This window comes from Notechis scutatus, chromosome 2 (assembly GCF_049901735.1).
Source record: "Notechis scutatus isolate UNSWTSFEM ecotype Mainland chromosome 2, rNotScu1.2, whole genome shotgun sequence".
In the NCBI taxonomy this organism is placed as follows: domain Eukaryota; kingdom Metazoa; phylum Chordata; class Lepidosauria; order Squamata; family Elapidae; genus Notechis; species Notechis scutatus.
Window position 1 is genome coordinate 136,944,601 of NC_142010.1, and position 19,905 is coordinate 136,964,505.

Below are 19,905 nucleotides of genomic sequence, written 5' to 3' on the forward strand. Positions count from 1 at the left end.
CCAATTTTCATCCTTCCTTCTTCCCTCCCTCCCTTCCCTTCTCCCATCTCACAAAAGAGACTCTAGACAACTTACAACAATCAAAATCATTTCCCGTCCTTCCAGGTTCTTATTCTTGTTCTACTCTTCATATGGGTTATCTTCCCAATTCTACTTGTAATTCTACTCCCAGTCAAACTGACTTTTCCTTCTCTCACTCAAACTGAACAGCAGACTTTTTTTTTTTTTAAAAAAAAATCAGCATTAGAGCTTCAGCTCCATGGCATCCTAATAGTCCAAAAACCAAAACAAAAGAAAGAAAATCATTTTGGGAATTATGTATTTAAAATCTCAACTCATGCCAGCACTCACTTCTCCATTTCCCTCACCTCCAAGATCTTTTCATCATCTAGTTCACTGAAGACCGTCCCACTGATCTGGTTGGGCTTCAATGCTGTCCAGTTAAAAACTGGCAAGCGGAACTTGGTCTTGATGGGCTTCTTAATCCGGATTGCTTGGTGCAAAACAGAGAACAAAGCATGACTAGGTCATATGGAAAGGAGAAGTTATTCTCAGTCTATTCCCAACAAATCAGTCTGAGGAAAAAGCTTTCATTCTGACAATTTTCTGGCGAGTTTTGGTGAACTTTTGTTAGTTTCCCTTATGCCATAATTTCTGAAGAGTAGTATCTATGTGATTTGGACATGTCAACAAATCCTTTCCTGCTTCTGTATGCAAATACTGAGGGAAATTATTCACTGATCTGTTCACAGGCATACATATCTGGACTGCAAAACTCCAGACAATTCTAACATGGTAACAAAGAATTATAGGGTACCCCTGTCATTTAGTTTTGCAGCCCAGATATGACATGCCTCATCTGGGTTTCAAAAGAAACAGATGAATTTTCCTGAAGAGAATGGGGCTTGTTTCCAAAAACAACAACAACAACCACTGCCCGTATTTCAAGCCGTATATCTGAAGCCAGAACCAAAATTAAACTATCTATTTTTAATGGAAACAAGTTATTTTAGTTTTTGCTATTCTAGTCCAACAGAATATTTTCCCCAAGAACATTCAAACTATTAAAAATTCAAGCTCACAACAATGAAATGGGATGCCAAGAAAAACCCTTCGTACAAATGACATAAATTGCATTTTGGGGAAAACGTACATTTTCTCAACCATATTATATAATTTACTCAGCAACAGTTTCTAGTTGCTTAATTCAGTTTTATTAATTGGCTTTTTTGGCTCTCTGGCATTTCCCTCAGACTTTATATCCATAAGGGCTGCAAGCATATATTTTAAAGTGAAACCTACATTACTACATACATTATTTATCTTCAAACCCTTCTCCATTCAATTAGCATCAAGTATACAGTAATCCCCATGCTATTTTACTGCTCAGGTCTATTTGAGAGAACAGATGTTGAGCCGGTGGTGGCACAGTGGTTAGAATGCATTATTGTAGGCTAATTCCACCCACTGCCAGCAGTTCGATCTAGACGGGCTCAAGGTTGACTCAGCCTTCCATCCTTCCGAGGTTGGTAAAATGAGGACCCAAATTGTTGAGGGCAATATGCCGACTCTGTAAGTCACCCAGAGAATGCTGTAAAGCATTATGAAGCAGTGTATAAATCTAACTATTATTGCTATCTACCTGATAAGCCCATTGTGAGAATCACCGAAGGAGATGTACCAGGAAGAGGTGGAGCTGGTGGACACTTATCTATAAGGAAAGAAACAACAGATAAATAAATAAAACAAGGCAACTCCCCTCATGCCAAGATGTTGGCTTGTTAGCTCTAGAATAGAAGCCTACCTGGTAGTGGAGGAGGGGGTGGGGGAAGAGGGGGTGGAGGAGGAGGTGGAGGAGGGGCAGCCTCCACAGGAGGCAGGACAGGCAGGCAAAGTTCATCCTCAGAGATGTCACAGAAATTGATCTCTGCCTCTGGAGGTGGTGGCAGCGGCAAGTGGTCACTCCCCATTGGATGTGAGGTATAGTGATGTCGAAAGGCTTCTTCCTTCTCCTTGATAATTCTGCGCAATGTATGAACTTGGTGGCTGGCACTTTCGTACGTCTCCTGTCCCAGATAAAGAGATACAATAGAGTTTTTCTTACCTCTAAAAACCGTTCCCTGTTTAACATCTCAGGCAATCCTAATCACAAAGGACCAATCCCATCAAAACCTTCCCCAGTTCAGGGACCTCCAGGTGGATTGGAGGTTTGAGTGTTGCAATCCAACCCAGCTGGCAGATACAGACTGGGAAAGGTTGCAAGGTCATTGTATGCTGAAGTGTAAAATCACAAGCATCTCCAACCATACCATTTCTGAGAATAAGAATGAGTTACATAATGTAATTTCCTTCATAAGAAGAACATATCCATCTATACAGAAAAGAGTATGTGGGGAATGTCTATGGAGATTCTCAGTCATCCAGGCCGTGGTTGTCCCAAAGGTGCTTTTTTCAAGAGGCAACTGGACTTTCTGGGTTTTCTTTTGAAGATGTTTCACTTCTCATCCAAGAAGCGAAACATTTTCAAAGGAAAAAAACTGACCAAAAGTCCACTTGCCTTTTCATAAAATGGAATGGATGGATGACTGAGAATTTCCATAGACATTTGATCTGTTGGCTGATACTATCAACTCATGATAACACCCATGAAAACTGATGCATATTATTCTCCCCTTTGGCCAGAAAGATCCATGGGGATGAGCAAGTTATCTTTCCCCACAGTACCTTGTCAATTACCTTCTCCGGGAAAGTCTAGATGAAACCATCAGTCATACCTCCATGCTCTGGAGAGCACCTTCAATTCCCTTTCTTGGATCCACTTACCTTGACAATCTCCAATTCCTTTTCCCGCTGTAACAGTTGTTTCTCCAACTCAGCTACCCGCATTATGTTCTCATTCTCCAGATCCAGCAACTTTTCTGTCAACTGAATAACACAGAACAGGAATCACTGATTGGTCTTTCCTTTGAGTCAAGACAGCTCTGTTTTTATTGTTTGAGAATGATATGTTCAACAACTCACTTGTGAGGCAGACTCTCATCAGTGAGGTAGTGAGACTGTCACAAGGGGCATTTTAGCAAAAACCAAGCGATTAGTGTTTTTTGAAATAGTTAAAAAAGACATTTTAGCTTAACTGTACCTTCTTCCCTTTGCGTGCCCAGGCAGGAGACTTTACACCTCAGACAATGAAGTGAATTCACGGGACCTTTTATATGGCATGCAAAAACTCCCTAATTTAATCCCTGGCATCTCCAGGCAGGGCTAGAAAAATCACTGTCTCACCTACAAGTAGCCCTCGACTTAACAACCACAATTCTGCTGCGAAGTGAGATAGTTGCTAAGTGAACTTTACCCCCATTTCATGTCCTTTCTTGCCACAGTTGTTAAGTGGATCGCTGCAGTTGTTAAGTCAGTCACACGGTTGTGACGCGACTCTGGCTTCCCCACTGACTTTGCTTGTCAGAAGGTTGCAAAAGGTGTTGACATGACCCCCCAAGACACTGCAACCCATTGTAAATATGCCAGGTATCTGAATTTTGATCACGTGATCATGGGGAGGCTGCAATGGTTGAAAGGGTGAAAAATGGTCATACGTCACTTTTTTCAGTGATGTTATGACTTCGAAGAGTCTCTAAATGAACTGTTGTAAGTCGAGAACTACCTGCACTTGAATTAAGGAACACAGTAGGTGGATCAACTATTGGACTCTTCATAATGAAAATCCCTATGTTCTAAAAGCTGGTGAACTTGTCACTAACTTAAAAGGGGTTGGATAAATAAACGTTTAGCAACTGAATGGAACTTCCTTGTTCGATGACATATATTTCTTTACTTTAAGAGTAAATAGTAACAAAGGAGAAGGACATTTAATTAAATAGCCTTTTTCCCCATTGGCAAAATGGGTTCCAGGATTAGCTGCCTATCCAGTACGACTTTTCCATGTTAAAGAAAAGTCTGTCCACTTACATGTGATAAGTGCTCTTCCAGTTCTTCTACTTTCTCCAAAGCCACATTCTTGGTCTCTGCATCTTCTAGCAACCCACCTACATCAAACACATTGTCCAGGTAGGCCTGAATTTGCACTTGCAGCTTTTCACTTTCTGTGTGTCTTGACTTCTGTTGAAGAGAAGGAAACAGTCTTAAAGGCCAGAGGCTCCTAGTGTTCTCCTGGATGCCACCAGGTCCCCAGCAAGGCCAAAAGAGAGCCCCTCTGAGCTACACCTGACTTCCTCAAAGATGCACCCCATGGACAAGTTCTATTTCAGCCATCCATCTCAGAGGCCCAAACTGGAGATACAGGAAACAGCTCTATAAGTAATGAAAGTATCATGCGAAAATAAACCACTAAAGTATTCCATGATAATTATCAAGCCATTTGTAGAAAAATCTGAGATTTTTAAAATACAAATATATGTTAACTTTATCATGATTTCCTCTCACTCCCATCCTAATCCCTACAGAATTTTGCATCCGATCATTTGATGAGATGATGGATGTTTTGTTAGTAGTCTTTAAATCCCATCGGAGGATCCCTGGAAAGAAGGTTTGATTATAAGTCAGCTTTGTTTCTGTGATATCGACATGCTTTGGAAGCATGCTAGATTTTCATACAAAAATAACTTATTAGAAATTGGTAGAACAGAAATGTTATCATAAAGAAATAAACATGTGTGACATTTTATCACCAATGGGTCCCATGACTGAGACTTCCTTGCAAGAGCACTTCAGTGTGTACTAGAATAGGAATAGGAATAGGAATAGGAATAGGAATAGGAAAGGAATAGAATAGAATAGAATAGAATAGAATAGAATAGAATAGAATAGAATAGAATAGAATAGAACAGAACAGAACAGAATAGAACAGAACGGCATTTATGATTGTCATGGCTCATGTTGGGAGACTATCTGCAGTTGCTTTTTCCACAATTAATTAATTAATTTTAATTAAAATTAAAATGTTAACAGACACACATTATTACTAGATTTTTTTTTAAAAGAAACCTGCCTTCTTCTAGAATCTGAACTCATATTGCACAACTATTTAAACACAGAGAACCAGGTTTGTAGACTGAGGTAAATATCTTTTCTTATGGAGAAATGCTGTTAGCAAAAGAATTGCTTTGTTTTTTAAGAGAGAGTCCTCTATTTTGCAGACATTTGATGAGTTTTGAGCCGTTTCCCATATTTTCATTTGCCACATAAATTTAAGCCACTATATATGAGTTAAAATTAAGAGCCCTTCATCTAGAACTAGGCAAGCATTGTACAACATTCAAATGAGTCACTCCTGTGTAGATGACTTGAACAATGTATAAAAATTGTGGGGTCAGGAAAAATAAAACCACAATATAAGTGATAGGTCTAATTTTGTTGTGCCTAATTATCTTTCTGCAAGCCCAGTCTTATATGTGGGAAAGAGATTAAATACTGTCAAATTTTAATGCCACTTGAGGTTTACTTTGTGATGGGACAAAATGTTACCTGTAAGAATTCTTCCAAACCCAGCTTGGTGAACTCGTATTGTAAGTGCACTCGGAAGTTCATGTCCTCTACTGAATGGACCACAATGTTGATGAATTGCATACAGGCTACCTATAAAAGAAAGAAAAGGCATGGATTGTGACACACGGATTCAGTTATTTACTCTCCTTTAGCTTCTAGAATTTTTTTTAAAAAAAACTGAAGAGAACTTAATTTTTAAAGTGCAGCACACACTATAGAATATAGCCAAGTCCCATCATTCTTCCATGCATAGATTCTCTCCCTCCATGCGGAGAACCATGGATTAATCTTATGCTGGAGAAGGAGAAGGGGAAGAGGAAGTTTCAGATTTCATTCACTGAGACCATCTAAACCATATTCTTTAGCAATTCCCTAAAGTAAATTGTTCCTTGGGTTGATAAAGACTCCTTACTCCTGCTGATAGATTTATCTGTCTACAATTTTATATAGAAGCCTTTCCCAATCTTTCCTAAAATGACCAATGACTTTCTGAATCCAAGCATATGCTCCACTGTTGACTTGTGGTCTCCTGAATGGGTGAATCCGCGATAGCAACTTAAGCATAGTTGGGGACAGCAGAAGTCCTACATTATCCATGGAATACAGTTAATCCGCAACTTACAACCATACTAGGGATCAGAAAATTTATCATTAAGGAGTGTGGTCATTAAGTGAGACATCATGTGACCATAACTTGCAAGCTTCCCTGCCACCTTCCCCACTGACTTTGCTTGGGAATTCACAAGATCACATGACTGTAGGATACTGCAACAATTATATATGCATGACAGTTGTCAGAATCACAATCAAATGAATGGAAATACTGCAACATTGTAAGCAGGGGTGGGATTCAGTTAGTTCAGACCAGTTTGGGTGAACTGGATGCTAAATTTACATCTGGTTTGCTGAACTGGTAGTTGAACCGGCTGGCTGGCCCCGCCATCCCAGTCCTCCCCTCCCAGGGATCTCCACGCGGCCTGTTTTGGATGCAGGTAAGCGCAGGGTCTGTGCGGAGGCTCTGGGAGGGCGAAAAAGGGACCTTTCGGAAGTCCGTAAATGGGCCTGTTTCTGGCTTCCGGAGGGCCTCTGGAAAGGGAGGCTGTTTTTGCCCTCCCAGAGGCTCGAGGGAAGCCTCCGGACCCTGGGGAAGGCGAAAAACAGCCCTCCCGGAAGTTCCAGTAGGCCATGCCCACTATGGCCACGCCCACCCAGCAACCGAGCACTGAACCGGTTGCTGGGATTTTTGAATTCCACCCATGGTTGTAAGTGAGGGGACCAGTTGTAAGTCACTTTTGCAGGGTCATCAAAAGTTTGATCAGTCGCTAAAGGAATGGTTGTTAAGTCAAGGACTACCTATAAATTGGTTGATTATCCAGACAGAAAATATGCATCTAATCTGTCAATTGTTTCCTCTCATCATTGGGCCCAATGAGCAGCTGGCATACACAATTCCAAAGCAAATGTGTTCTTCCATATCTTTTTTCCCTAACACCTTTTTTTCCTACCTACCATGAAGTCAATGTTGCTATCTTCATTACGGAAATATTCCATCAGTTTCTCAAAGCGATGCTGCTCTTTGCATACCTAAGAAAAGAAAACACACCTGAATCATAAACAAGAAGCAGCCCTGATGAGCCTGCCAAATACATTTCATTCCATTGAATCTGACACATTTCCATAAGTGTTCCTCCACATAGCTGTGCAATGCTTACTTTCATGCAGTAATTTCTTTCTCTGGTCACATACCCAGAGAAAGAGAGTTTGGTTATGAGCAGATGGTACAGGAGAGCAAGTACTGTGTTTGAATTATCCCCACAGAAACACAGGTATGAACAGGTTAGCCACCGTTAGGGCCTGCTGGTTTTCCTTTAATCACTTCAGGCTTTATTCATTTTAGCCTTTTATTTATTAGATCAAGCTTCTGAATGTTTTGACAGGATTGACAGCCAAATGGAACATCTAATAAAACACATGATCCACATGTAATCCTTCAGGAGTCATTCACAACAAGAAAGAGGAGATCCCCCGAAAAATGTGAGGCTCTTTGAGAAGCTACTGATGAAACGATCCCAGAGCTAAGAGTCTCTGACCTGAACTTCTGAAAATGAGACACTAAAGAAAGTTATCCAGAGAAGATCTTGACTGCAAGTAAGCAGCAGCAGGTGTATGAGTATATAAGCAAAATAAGGTGGCATGCAGGCATGGCCAAATCATGAGATTCAGGTTTGTGTTATCTGCTTATTTCTGCTCAGAGACTCAAGGCAATACCAAAAAGATGGGGCAGGCTTCACTGATCAAAAACTCTGCCCAAAGTAATATGAGAAACTTGAGTAGATTTGACTTGGGTTCTCATTTGGTAAAATAAAACAAGTTAATGGTCACTATCCATCAAATCAATTTTTTTTTCTGTTTTCATCCCTCCCCATTTACATCTATCTATGGGTTGTCCTTCCATCTAACCATTGTTTCCATCTGCTTCCTTATATTTGCGTACCCTATCTCAATGTAGTGTTCCAGATGTGTCGGGCTTCAAAATCCATAATCCTTTGGATCTTCAGAATTTGAAACCTATATTTTCAAATAGATAATAAAAGCAACCTCACCTCCTTGAAATTCTCAAAGGCAGCCAAAATGATCTCATGGCCGCCTCGCACAAGACACACAGCTGCCAGCAGTTCTAATACCAGGGCTTTTGTCCTGGGAAGATAAAAGAGAAACACAAAGCTAATGGACAAGCAACTAGAAAAAAAAATTACGGAGCCCACAATGGAGAAACGGTTGGTGTGGAACTTGTGAAAATGGCTACATTAACCTCTTCGATTAGAGAAAAAACAATGTCCTCATTTATGGTTGAATGGAAACTCCTAACAGACTTTTTGCATAAAAGAGAAAAATGCACTTATGATTAGTGGTTTCGATAGTTACAAAAAAAAGATAATAGATAATAGTGAGTTTTCTTTGGTAAACATAGCATTACTGCAAATAAAATTGGAAGATTCTTTTTTTCTATTTCTTTTGATTCTTTCTTTTTTTCTTTTTTCTTCCTTAATGGCTTTTACTCTTTATTAATTTGTGTTAATTTTTTTATTTGTAAAAGTTTTAATAAAAATTTACAAGGAAGGAAGGGAGGGAGGAGGGAGGGAGGGAGGGGGGGAGGGGAGGGAGGGAGGGAGGGTGGAAGGAAAGAAGGAAGGAAGGAAAGAAGGAAGGAAGGAAGGAAGGAAGATTCATCTGAAAAGAGTAGTACAGGTAGTTCTTGACTTACGACCACAATTGAGCCCAACATTTCTGATGTTAAGCGAAACATTTGTTAAGTGAATTTTGCCTCATTTTATGATCTTTTTTGCCACTGTTGTTAAGTTTCTTGCAGTTGTTAAGTTAGTATCATGGTTGTTAAGTGAATCTGACTTCTCCATTGACTTTGCTTGCAAGAAGATTAGAAAAGGTAATCTCCTCACCTCAGGACATTTCAACAGTCATAACATGAATCAGTTGCCAAGTGTCCAAATTTTAATCATATGACTATGGGAACGCTGCAATTGTGAAAGTGTGAAAAATGGTCATAAATTATTTTTTTTCAGTGTCGTCGTAACTTTGAACAGTCACTAAGTGAGCTGTTGTAAATTGAGGACTATCTGAATTTTTATTCTTATCATACACACAGCACTAACCCTAATGTGGAACTAATTAGGCCTTTCTTGTCAACTTTGGTTATCGGTCCTGGGAATATCGCAACATAAAGTTAAGACTCCATCTGTTGCTCAGCATTTAATAGTTCCTATTAAAAAAAAAAAAACTTCCCCATTTGCAATTCTGTCATTGTTGAGACTGCTCCTTAAAATCAAAAGATATGTCATGATGTACTAAATCTGATCACTATTCCATGTAGCAGAGGGTCTGGCTCTCCCCTTAGAAGTTTCAGATCAAAACCATGAGCCTCATAGAGAGGTCTTTTTATATGTAAAATTACATATATTACATATATTACACGTTCCATCAATGAATTAAGCATTTCCCCCAATATATCTCAAGGAAAGCCTAGGAGGTTTCGTAAACACTGAAGCCACAATCCTATAAGCATCACAGAATATACTAGGTCTACAAACTGAAGTTCAGCACATGTTTTACAGTGCAAAGAAAAATCAAACCCTACACATATTCAGTTCGTTGCCTATCTGAAATAAGAAATAATTCTTTTTGAAAGCTGGGAAAGCCAATTCCAGATAGAGTAGAAAATACTTAGCTATAGATACTAGAAGTCTGATTTTTTTTTTACAAGGAAGACTACTATGCTGTATTTGATGGAGTCCAGTGGATTAGTTCAGATAGATCTCTTTTATTAGGAAACCATATACTCCAACTTTGGTGGAATGAAGTGCAGAATTACTTACTGATTACTAGTGGTCTCCCAAATCAGGAGAATGTGATTTTAGATTAATGAATGGAAAAACCAGATCCCACCAGATGATTTTAAATTCTGCTTATTTTATTTTTTTCAATGTATATGGCTGCCCATCACATTGTGGTGACTTTGGGTGATTAAGAACAGTTAGAAAATAAAATCAACAACAAAATAAAATAAGTAATTGTTAACCAAGGCAAAAACTAATAAGCAGCAATTAAAATAACCACATCACATGGACTCTGACAAACTGACCCCCATGCCTGGGCATATAGTCATGACTTCAGGCCCTTGTGAAAAGCTGGCAGAGTCAGGGCCATCTAATCTCTGGGAGGAGGATGTTCCAAAGGGTGGGTGCCATGACAGAAAAAGCTCATTTCCTGGGTCCCCTAGATCAGGGGTCTCCAACCTTGGCTTTGCTGGCTGGGGAATTCTGGGAGTTGAAGTCCACCAGGCTTAAAGTGGCCAAGGTTGGAGACCCCTGAGGCCTAGATGACATTCCTTAAGTGGCAGGAACCATGTCTCCTACCAGATCTAATGGGATGGGTGCAAGTGTTTGGGTCCCAGAAAATAGACCACTCCCATACCATGGTTTCATTTCTAAGGATCAAGAGAGGAATTAATTATAAGGTACAAAATTGTGTCGTCTGTGCAGGAAGAAAAGAAAAAAAGACCCTGAGCTGTAGAGAAACTCTAGTGATGGTATCTTCATAAATATTATTTTATAGAATATATCAAAAGATGCCAAAGACATGACTTGCTCACATGCCTGCTGTTCTCCAGATGTGCATCCAACCATCACTTAATGCCAAGTGTTAAGGAATACTGTTGAACTTATTTAAGATACGATCAAGTAACTTTACTGGAGAGTTTAGGTAACCGATGAATTTACATTAACAACACATCCAGGCAGTATTTCTGGCTGTATACAAAGCTTTCAGAAAGACCAAACAATACTGACATACTGCAAAACAAACACACATCTGCTTTACAAATTAACATGTGTTTGAAATCAGATTTACTAGCTGGAGATAGGCCACAATTTCAGTATTGTTTAGGTTTTTTTCAGAGTTAAAGGCAGTTTGAAAAATGCACCACTGCTGAAAAGGGAAAATTCGTTGTACTGTTACTCTTGCTATAAAGGTATTACAAATTATTGTGATATTTCACAAACCTGCTCACTCTTCCTGATTAGCCGGGATAGTAAGTCAAAAGAAAAGTTTGTATGGCCTCATACCATGGGACACAACACTTCTAAGTCACTTTCAACTCGTTCAGAAAATACCTATTGCCTTTTTATAAAGACTGCACTTCTGGTAGAGTTTGGAAGATCGTGCTTTCTAAACTTATCAGAAAACTTGTATTTCCATGATTCTCATGATATCGGAAACACAAAATTAATGATATAATCTTGAAATTGGTCTCATTTTTCAATATTAATATAGTCCATGTAAACCGCACCATATAAGCCTTAGTATACCATTAAACAACAATCTTCATTTTCATGAGGCTCATTGAGTATAAAGTTGTCTTACCTGGGGTTTTTATTGTTCAAACTGAGAGCAATCTCATTAACAGCATGAGGATGTGACATGACCAAATTGAATCCATACTGGAAGGGAAAGGAATTTATATAAATATTAGAAGTTATAAGAAACACTCAACTAAACAGATAGGCTTATTTAAGATGGAACATGCATAGCTAGAGACCCAAAGGTTCTTTTTCAAAAGGTAACTGGACTTTGTTTTTCCTTGAAGAAGTTTCACTTCTCATCTAAGAAGCTTCTTTAATTCTGACATCTTCAAGGAAAAACAAGAGGTCCAGGTGCCTTTTGAAAAATCACCTCTGGGACAGCCAGGACCTGGATGACTGAGAATCTCTATAGACACATACTGTATAGAGAGGTGATTAATGAAAAAGAGAAGTGAGGGGGAAAAAGAGAGAAGTTGGAAACGAGGATGGTTTGCAATGATAAAAAGTTATGGAGAAATACAGAGAAAGGTATTTATTTAAAGTAGATATAAACAGTTTCCTTTTTTGTCCCTCGTGATATTATTATTATTATTATTATTATTATTATTATTATTATTATTATTATTATTATTATTATTGTTATTTCTTTAGTGAGATTCACAGCCTTTAGGGGTGGGTGGTAGCTCAACAGTTCGAGTCCTAACGAAGACCTAGGAACTGTTCAGGTAGCGTCAGAGGATATAAGCTGTTCCAAATAGGGTGGTTTTTTGTAGAATCAGGGTATTCAAGTCTGATAAATTCAAGATTTCCAAATAGCGAGGCAGCCCTTTAGGTATTGCTCCAAGGGTTCCAATTACAATTGGGATAACACACCATTTCTTTTTCCAAAGTCGCTCAACTTCCATTTGTAAGTCCCGATACTTACAAATTTTTTTTTTTTTGCTGCGTGTCTTCAATTCGTGCATCACCAGGTATTGCAATGTCAATGAACCAACCCTTTTTCTTTTCAACTATTGTTATGTCAGGTGTGTTGTGGGCCAAGTGCCTGTCCATCTGAATTCTGAAGTCCCACAAGATCTTGACTTTTTCATTCTCCAGAACCTTCTCAACCTGATGTTCCCAGTAGTTGTTACTATACTCAAATCCAAACTTTTGGCAGTTTCCAGTGAACAACAACAACAACAACAACAACTACTACTACTACTATTATTATTATTATTATTATTATTATTATTATTATTATTATTATTATTATTATTATTATTATTATTATTATTGGCTTCCTTTAAATTAATATATTTCTGTACTCTGCATTAAGCTAATTATCTTGAAAGGGGATGTCACAATGAGTAGCCAGGCATATATATATATATATATTTATATATATATATATATATTTATATGAAATGTCTTTTAAAATATATTTTAAAAGACATTTCATATAAATAAACAAATTATTAAGTCCTTTAAAATGTCACATATAGCACAGCTTTGTTACACACAAACCTGGTGCACAGTTAGATAGATACAACTTATCATACAGAATACACAGATAATAGGGAGGGAGAAGTAAAAGAAAAAGAAAAGGATATTAATTTAACAAAGAGGTAGTCATATCAACTCACCACCCCAGCTATCTCTTTGGAAATACACTATTTAGTGGTGGTGTCCCCCCATCTTCTGACACTCCATTTTCAAGTAAATTCTTTAGACAGAATGGAACTTTTAAGGCACAGTTAAGTGAAATTCTTTACTGGTACTGACATTAGAGGATGCTACATTGCTTGGAGAGCCAAAACCAACTGAGGTTAAGGAGGGGGGAAGCTTGGGGAGAAGAAAAAATGACCAGCAGGAGGTGCTGTGCCAGCAGAAGTAACAATAAGACTGACTTTCCCACCCTATTTTCTCCCCCTGGCCCCCAAAAATCTCTCAGGTGTTTGAGCCAAAAGTTCTCCTGAGGCAAAGCCAAATTATAAACGTAATAAAAAAATTATAAATGTAATAAAATGCATGCGCAAATTTAAAACCATTGATTCTAAGAGTCCAATTTTCCTACAAATGCACCACAAGCCAAGCACCCCAAAACCCCTATCCCAGCTCAAAGCCAGCCCTCCTAAGGTTCAGGCCAGCCAATACCTGATAGTTCATGATGGCTCGTAAACACAAGATGCACACGTGCACATCGTCTTTCTGGCTCACCAGCCGTGAGTTCTTCAGAGCTTTTCTGCTGGGAAGGGTGGTGTATCTGGCAAAGAGAAGAGAACCCTACATTTAGCAAGGAGCAGTAACCTCTCCAGAAAAATGCTGTCACTTGCCAAGGATGAGGTCACAGCCACAGCTAAGAAGGAACACTGAAATTAGAATCACCAGCTTCTGTCAAGAGATTTGCCCAAGATGTATGTTTTCCTTTGGAAACAGAAAAGTCTGGGTGGCCCCAATACCTTCCTAGCAATCTGATAGCAGCTGTTCTAAAGACAGAAGGCTCCTAGAATTGCCAGTCAGAAGGCATCCTCCAGCTATCCCCCCTTTTCCTATTTTATAGATCTTGGTAGACAGAGAGGTTTGGGGCATGAAGGAAATTATATAAACTTCAAACCATTCAAGGGATTTCCCCCATGTTTTATTTCATTATTATTAATTATTATTATCTATTATTATTTGTTTCTGTTAGAAAAAAAAATCCTTAAAAAGCCTCAAAAAGTTACTTTAGCAAAATGAAGGCATGTGTTGTTTTTTATCAGCCTAAATCAGGAAAACCCAAACCAAGACACTTAAGCAAATCAATTAAAATGGTTTTTTTTAAAAAAAAAAAAACCAGCAGAGAAAATTAGATTTTTCTTGATGGAAAATAATCAAAAAAATTGGAAGAAAATAATATCTTCCACAAGGAATAGAGAAACTAGCTAGTTCCCAAAAGAGTGGCACGTAACCTAAACATCTGAGCGGCAGAGAGAAACTAGAGGTGAACGCTTCTCAGATGTCATCCCTAGAAAAGAATGTTCCGCTAAGAGAGGACATCTGCAGAAGTCATCATGATAAAGTTTATTTTTTCTCCTCAAATATTCAGTTCTATTCCTTTCCCTTCTTGTGATGATCCAAACTATAGCCTTGAATGAGATGCAGGAAGGCACTGGACTTTTCAGAGCTAATATGGTTATTATCCAATACAGCATTCTAATGCCTACCATATACTTTGAATTATGGTCCCACAATCCCTTGTTCATCATGCTGGTTGGGATAGATGAGAGTTGAAGACTAAAATTTTTGGACGGCATCTATTTCCATATCCTGCATATTATCATCATTGCAGCAACAGTTTACCAATTGACTTTCTCTCTGAAGGTACCAGTGCCATCACAGCAGATGGCTGTGCTTTTTAGCTGCCCCTTTGAGCAAGAATAAACTCCCTGAAGGCTCAATCTTTTAAAAGCAGCTGATTTTCTTTGGGCTTTTTTATCCTGAGCAAGTTGGCTTTTCAGGCGCAGGTTAAACCTGTCTCTCAATCCATATGTGTCTCCTAAACCACCCACTTGCCTTCGAACCAAAAGCCATGGACTACAGGGACTCTTGTCCAGAGGTGGTATTCAGCAGGTTCTGACCAGTTCTGGAGAACCAGTAGTGGAAATTTTGAGTAGTTCAGAGAACCAGCAAATACAACCTCTGACTGACCCTGTCCCCATCTATTCTCTGTCCCCTGAGTCCCAGCTGATTGGTTGGGTCTTCTTTTGTTGCCCTGCACAGGAGAACAGAGCTGGAAAGCAGGTTAGTGGGGTGGGGAGGGAACGGGGATTTTACAGTATCCTTTCCCTGCCACACCCACCAAGCCATGCCCACAGAATTTGTAGTAAAAAAAATTTGAATCCCACCACAGCTCTTGTTCACATGCCCACATATATCTGCATACCTGTGATGTACATCACGGTATGCTGCGACATAGCACCCAATTCAAGAATACTTACCAGGATAATAAGGACAGGGGGGAAAAAGAGAGAGAACAGGAGACCCAGCAAAGACAGGCAAACAGAGCAGGGCAAAGGATAAGGCCTGGAGCAGAGAGGAGACCTGGCCAGCTACCCACAGAGGAACATCAAGGGGGAAGAGTGGGAATGAGAAGAAGAAATCAGCACACGGCATCCCCTGGAGGGCAGAAAGCAGGGCAGGTTTATTACTGTATGAGTAGCACCGCTGAACAGGATACGTACTGGAGGTTGCGTGGCAAGACAGAGGTACATACCGGAGAGCGGACTGGCGCGCAGAGCGAGCAAGGCTGTTGGCGTAGGGAGCAGACAGGGTGCTGGGGTGATGCAGATCCTCTATGGACCTGCTCCAAGATTTCAGCTTCTCTAGCGCTCCATCCTCGCTATTTTCCAGACCCTCAAAATCAAACCTGGAGGGCAGACAGGGAACATACACCATACACACAGGGAAGCTTTAGGGCAAAAGCCGGCACAAAGGGGTCAAAAGCTCTGGATTTCCCAAAAGGATGGATGTTTCTGCAAGCCACAAGTCAGCAACATGGAACATGACAAGGTGGGAATTTGATAGTCCTCTCTGTGGGTAAAATCTCAGCATACAGAAATCACTGCTGCACACAAAAATTCCCAGGGCAATTTTACAGTATGGTTACACCAGTACAGAAGCTACAGTATATTCCCCACCCTGTGGGTTGAATTTGTATTAAATACAGTCTTTTCTGGCATCACCTTGTACTATTTGACCTGCAGTTCAGTTGTCCTTCATAGACTATAGTGTTTGCATTACGATACGACTAAACGGCTCAATTTCAGGCATGTATCTTGGGAACAGCTGGTTCCATTTGTGCTGACTTCTGGATGGAGTTACTATTTTATAATAGATTTCTGAAGCAGATGAAGGAAGTTCCTTGTTAAAGGGGGAATAGTTTTCCCAATGGGATGCTTTTTCGTAAGTCATTTTTATGGTGTTCTTTAAATTTGTGAACAGTGTTAAGCTGATAGTGGCTCCTAGTCTCTTTAAAAGGTCAATTCAAAAAAAGGAACTTTGGAGTTCTAAACAACCTGGGATGAAGATATATGAAAAATCCTCTTGCCTCAGGCTATTTCTGAGTGTTAAGATCTACAAATCCTTTCTAGATTTCTATTTTTTTCAGTCACAGCATTCCTACTTTAGTGCATTCTCATAGAGCAGCTCTGGTAAATCCTTGTATTTTGATGTTCAATACCCCCCCAAATCACATTTTTGTGGTACAATTCAAATCCAAATATAAGCTATTTTGCACAATGGTGTGTTCAATTAGAACTGCTCAATTCTTTTACGCTTCAAGAATGGAAGAGGTAAGAATGCAAGTTTCAGATACCTACATTTTTATGTTTTGGCTAGATCACTGATTTTAAAAATGAAGATACTGGACAATTGGAAGAAAAACAGTCAATCTCTGGGGGAAAAAAGATTTTTTTGGTTGTTTAGAATAATTCACTCCAAGATCGATCCCTGCTTCCTGAGAGTGGGATAATTTGAAAAAAGAAATGACATAAACTGCCAAGGCAGAAAGATCAAGATAAGAATTTATGAGGATAAGGAGACAACTTCAAGAAAATTCACCTTCCAGCCAGAACTAGTTTAGGATAGAAAATAGCATCTTTGCAGATTACCTCATCCCCCACCATTCCTGATAAAGAGATACACTACATGTATATACCTTGAGCTCCCTTGTCTGTTCAGCCCTTGGGACTTAACTAGCAAGGACATTTGGGCAAATTCAAGGTGGAAGTGTCCCAACAGAAGCAAGAACAGAGCCGGTTAGGTCTCTGGAGTGTTCCTCAAAACAATTGCCAGAAATTTTTTCCCCTCTTGTTTTGATATCCTTTGGTCTTTCTTTTCATGTTTCTGTTAGGATACCTAAATATTATTGCAAAATGGAATTCTATGGCCTTTCCAACTAATTCTTGAGGACTCTGGGGACCAATTTAGGCCATCTGTTGGAGGCTTCATGAACAGTGCGATCAAAGCAATATGCACTTTATTATTGTAACGGCACAACATCAACCCAACCCCCCTTTTAAACCATCTTTCTGATACTCTCTTGTCTCTCAACCAAGCAGCAGACAGCAGGGAAGAAAAGATTTACATAAGTTTTGAAATTAAGCCTCAGAGCCACATATCCTTCTATATCTTCAAGCTGCCATCCCCAGTCTATGACCTCCTGTATGGATCAAGCATTAATAGAACTTCAGATCTCCTTTTTTGAAGCAACAAAAAGAAAGGTAGACAATATCTTTCACTTGCTGCATTTTCAGTTTCAGTTCAGAAAAGTGGAACATGTTAATTATAATTTTATTAATAAACTAATGAAATGCTAGACAATTAGCCAACTCTCAAGTCTTTGTACCTGTCATTTTTATTTATGTTGTTAGTCTACCAAGACATACACGTCACACAGCCAGCAATTTTTTTTCACGGAAGTACCTCTAATGCAAACTACTATCTGCAAGTGCCAGTTAGGGAGACTTCCATAATGAGCAGAAAGCCTGGCATGGAAAATGCTGAAAGCAACATGTAAATTCTTCTCCGTCTGGGAATCTGAATGAGATTAAGGGTCCTACATATAAAACCAGGCTTCCAAAATATCACAATCCACTCAGTATGCAAACCTCATGATGTCTTCTTATAACTGGCACTGTTAAGAATGTATATGATACCAACATGAAATATCTACATAGGTAGGGGATATTGTGAAGAAGGAAGAAGAGCCAGGGCATCTTGACAATAACACAGTTACTTACATCACTGCGCATTGAGCAAATGAGAGGTAGTCCACCAGCACATCTAGGCCTTTGTTTTCATCGTTGAGAAATTCACGCACCCACCTGCAAAAATAAATAAAAATAAAAATTGACTCCAAAATATTATTACTCCAGATATTTTCTGATGTGACTTACTGACTGTTCAAAGTCAAACTGTGGCACTTTTGAAAGTCTATCTTTCCAACCACCTGTTCTCAACCTAATGGGATAACAATTTCCAGGATTTCCAGCTGACAGAGGATTGTCTCTTTATATTTTCAAATAGCGTTTAAAGGTTTTATTCATCTGTCCAGTTTTGAAGCCATCTGACTCCTGGACCACTCTGGGCAGCCCACAGATAAAGAAAAAAAATGCAACAATGATGGCCTTCTTGACATGTAAGCATAGAGCTGCCCTAGATATTAACTTGGAATCTTTCAGTGGAGTCACATCCAAGCCTTTTCTTTCCTTGAATGTTGCCAGCTACCCAATATAATTTTCTCCTCTTTCTTTCTCCTCAGGGGTCTTCAGGTTCATAGGTTCACACTGCCATTTCATCCATTTGATTGTGGCAATTCAAATAATTGCAACTCTCAGGAATGAGAACCTGAGTTTATAAGCACACTGAAAATTGTAATATTTTGGCTAAAACTGATCTCATCCTCTTCCTCCTTGTCGGTTTTTCTGTTTCTATATTTTATAACCACTGTTTATGCTTGATTATGCCTAATCTTTCTATATTTTATAACCACTGTTTATGCTTGATTATGCCTAATCTTATTTTAAATTTAAAGATTTCAGGGATGGATTTTGCCTAAAAAGACAAGGCATTAATTAATTAATTATAAATTAGACCAGCATTCCCCAACCTTTCCAGACTGGGGGGTGGGGAGATGGGATGGTTCTGTATGAGCAGCGGGCAAGTGTGTACATGTGCACAACTCCATTTGTGCAAGTGGTGAGCATACGCACTGGCCGCTCGCATAAATGAAGCGTGTGAACATGCGTTTGCCCGCTGCTTGTACAGGTGCATGCTTGCCCACCGCTTCAGGCAGCCCACTTCTGAACAGCTCGAGGCCCCTGAATTAGAAGGATAGTTTGGGGATACAGAATCTTGCACAAATATCACATTCACTGCCTCCTATAAAGTGCTGAATTAGTACTTAAAGCACGGTTTCCAAAACCATGAGGTATATTGCCCTCAGAGAGGTGTTACAGATTGAGTTCAAGGGAGGGAAGAAGAACCTTTTAGTTGTACATTGTTATAGTACAATAAATCCACATTTCCCATTATATTGTTTTCATTGTTCATTTAGGCTTTTGGATTTTTAGGGGAGGCATGAATATTAAGATTACACTAAAGGGAAGTATGATGGCAAAACGTTTAGGAACCCCTAATTTAGATACATGAAAACTCATATGAATGACAACAGTCTGGGAGGGCAGCCTGTTCAATGAAGCCCAACTTGAAGATTCATGGAACTATAACTGGAATTGTGCATGGAAAGCAAAGATGCTCCAATGGGAGGATGTCCCTTCCCAATGGGAAATTCCCTCTCAAAGACTACAGTCAAGTGAAGGCCTATCTCCAGCCTAGACATCAGACATCAACAATTCTCAAATAACCATTCAAGCTCAGCTTATTTTTAGGACTATGTCCAGTCTGGAGTTTTGGACTGATGTATATAAACTGGACAGAGTTCAGAGAAGACAGAAGAACGTGATAAATGTAGAAGGAAATCAGCCACTATGGCCCACCCAATGTG

At 39.3% G+C, this 19,905-nt stretch overlaps 1 protein-coding gene across 3 annotated transcripts in view; it reads right to left on the bottom strand.

Moving 5' to 3' along the window:
- The window catches only part of FMNL3 (formin like 3), a 93,559-nt gene that overhangs the window by 20,663 nt on the left and 52,991 nt on the right, over positions 1-19,905 (bottom strand). For 2 of the 3 annotated variants that reach the window (XM_087956323.1, XM_087956324.1), the window contains exons 5-16: positions 18,140-18,223; positions 15,613-15,765; positions 13,515-13,623; positions 11,440-11,516; positions 8,106-8,199; positions 7,008-7,086; positions 5,482-5,588; positions 3,967-4,116; positions 2,824-2,925; positions 1,805-2,066; positions 1,643-1,711; positions 369-493 (exon numbers count right to left, since the gene is read on the bottom strand). In XM_087956323.1, the coding sequence (XP_087812449.1) occupies positions 369-493; positions 1,643-1,711; positions 1,805-2,066; positions 2,824-2,925; positions 3,967-4,116; positions 5,482-5,588; positions 7,008-7,086; positions 8,106-8,199; positions 11,440-11,516; positions 13,515-13,623; positions 15,613-15,765; positions 18,140-18,223 (1,411 nt within the window). The remainder of the gene's footprint in view (positions 1-368; positions 494-1,642; positions 1,712-1,804; positions 2,067-2,823; positions 2,926-3,966; positions 4,117-5,481; positions 5,589-7,007; positions 7,087-8,105; positions 8,200-11,439; positions 11,517-13,514; positions 13,624-15,612; positions 15,766-18,139; positions 18,224-19,905) is intronic. The other variant, XM_087956326.1, reaches the window with a different exon arrangement.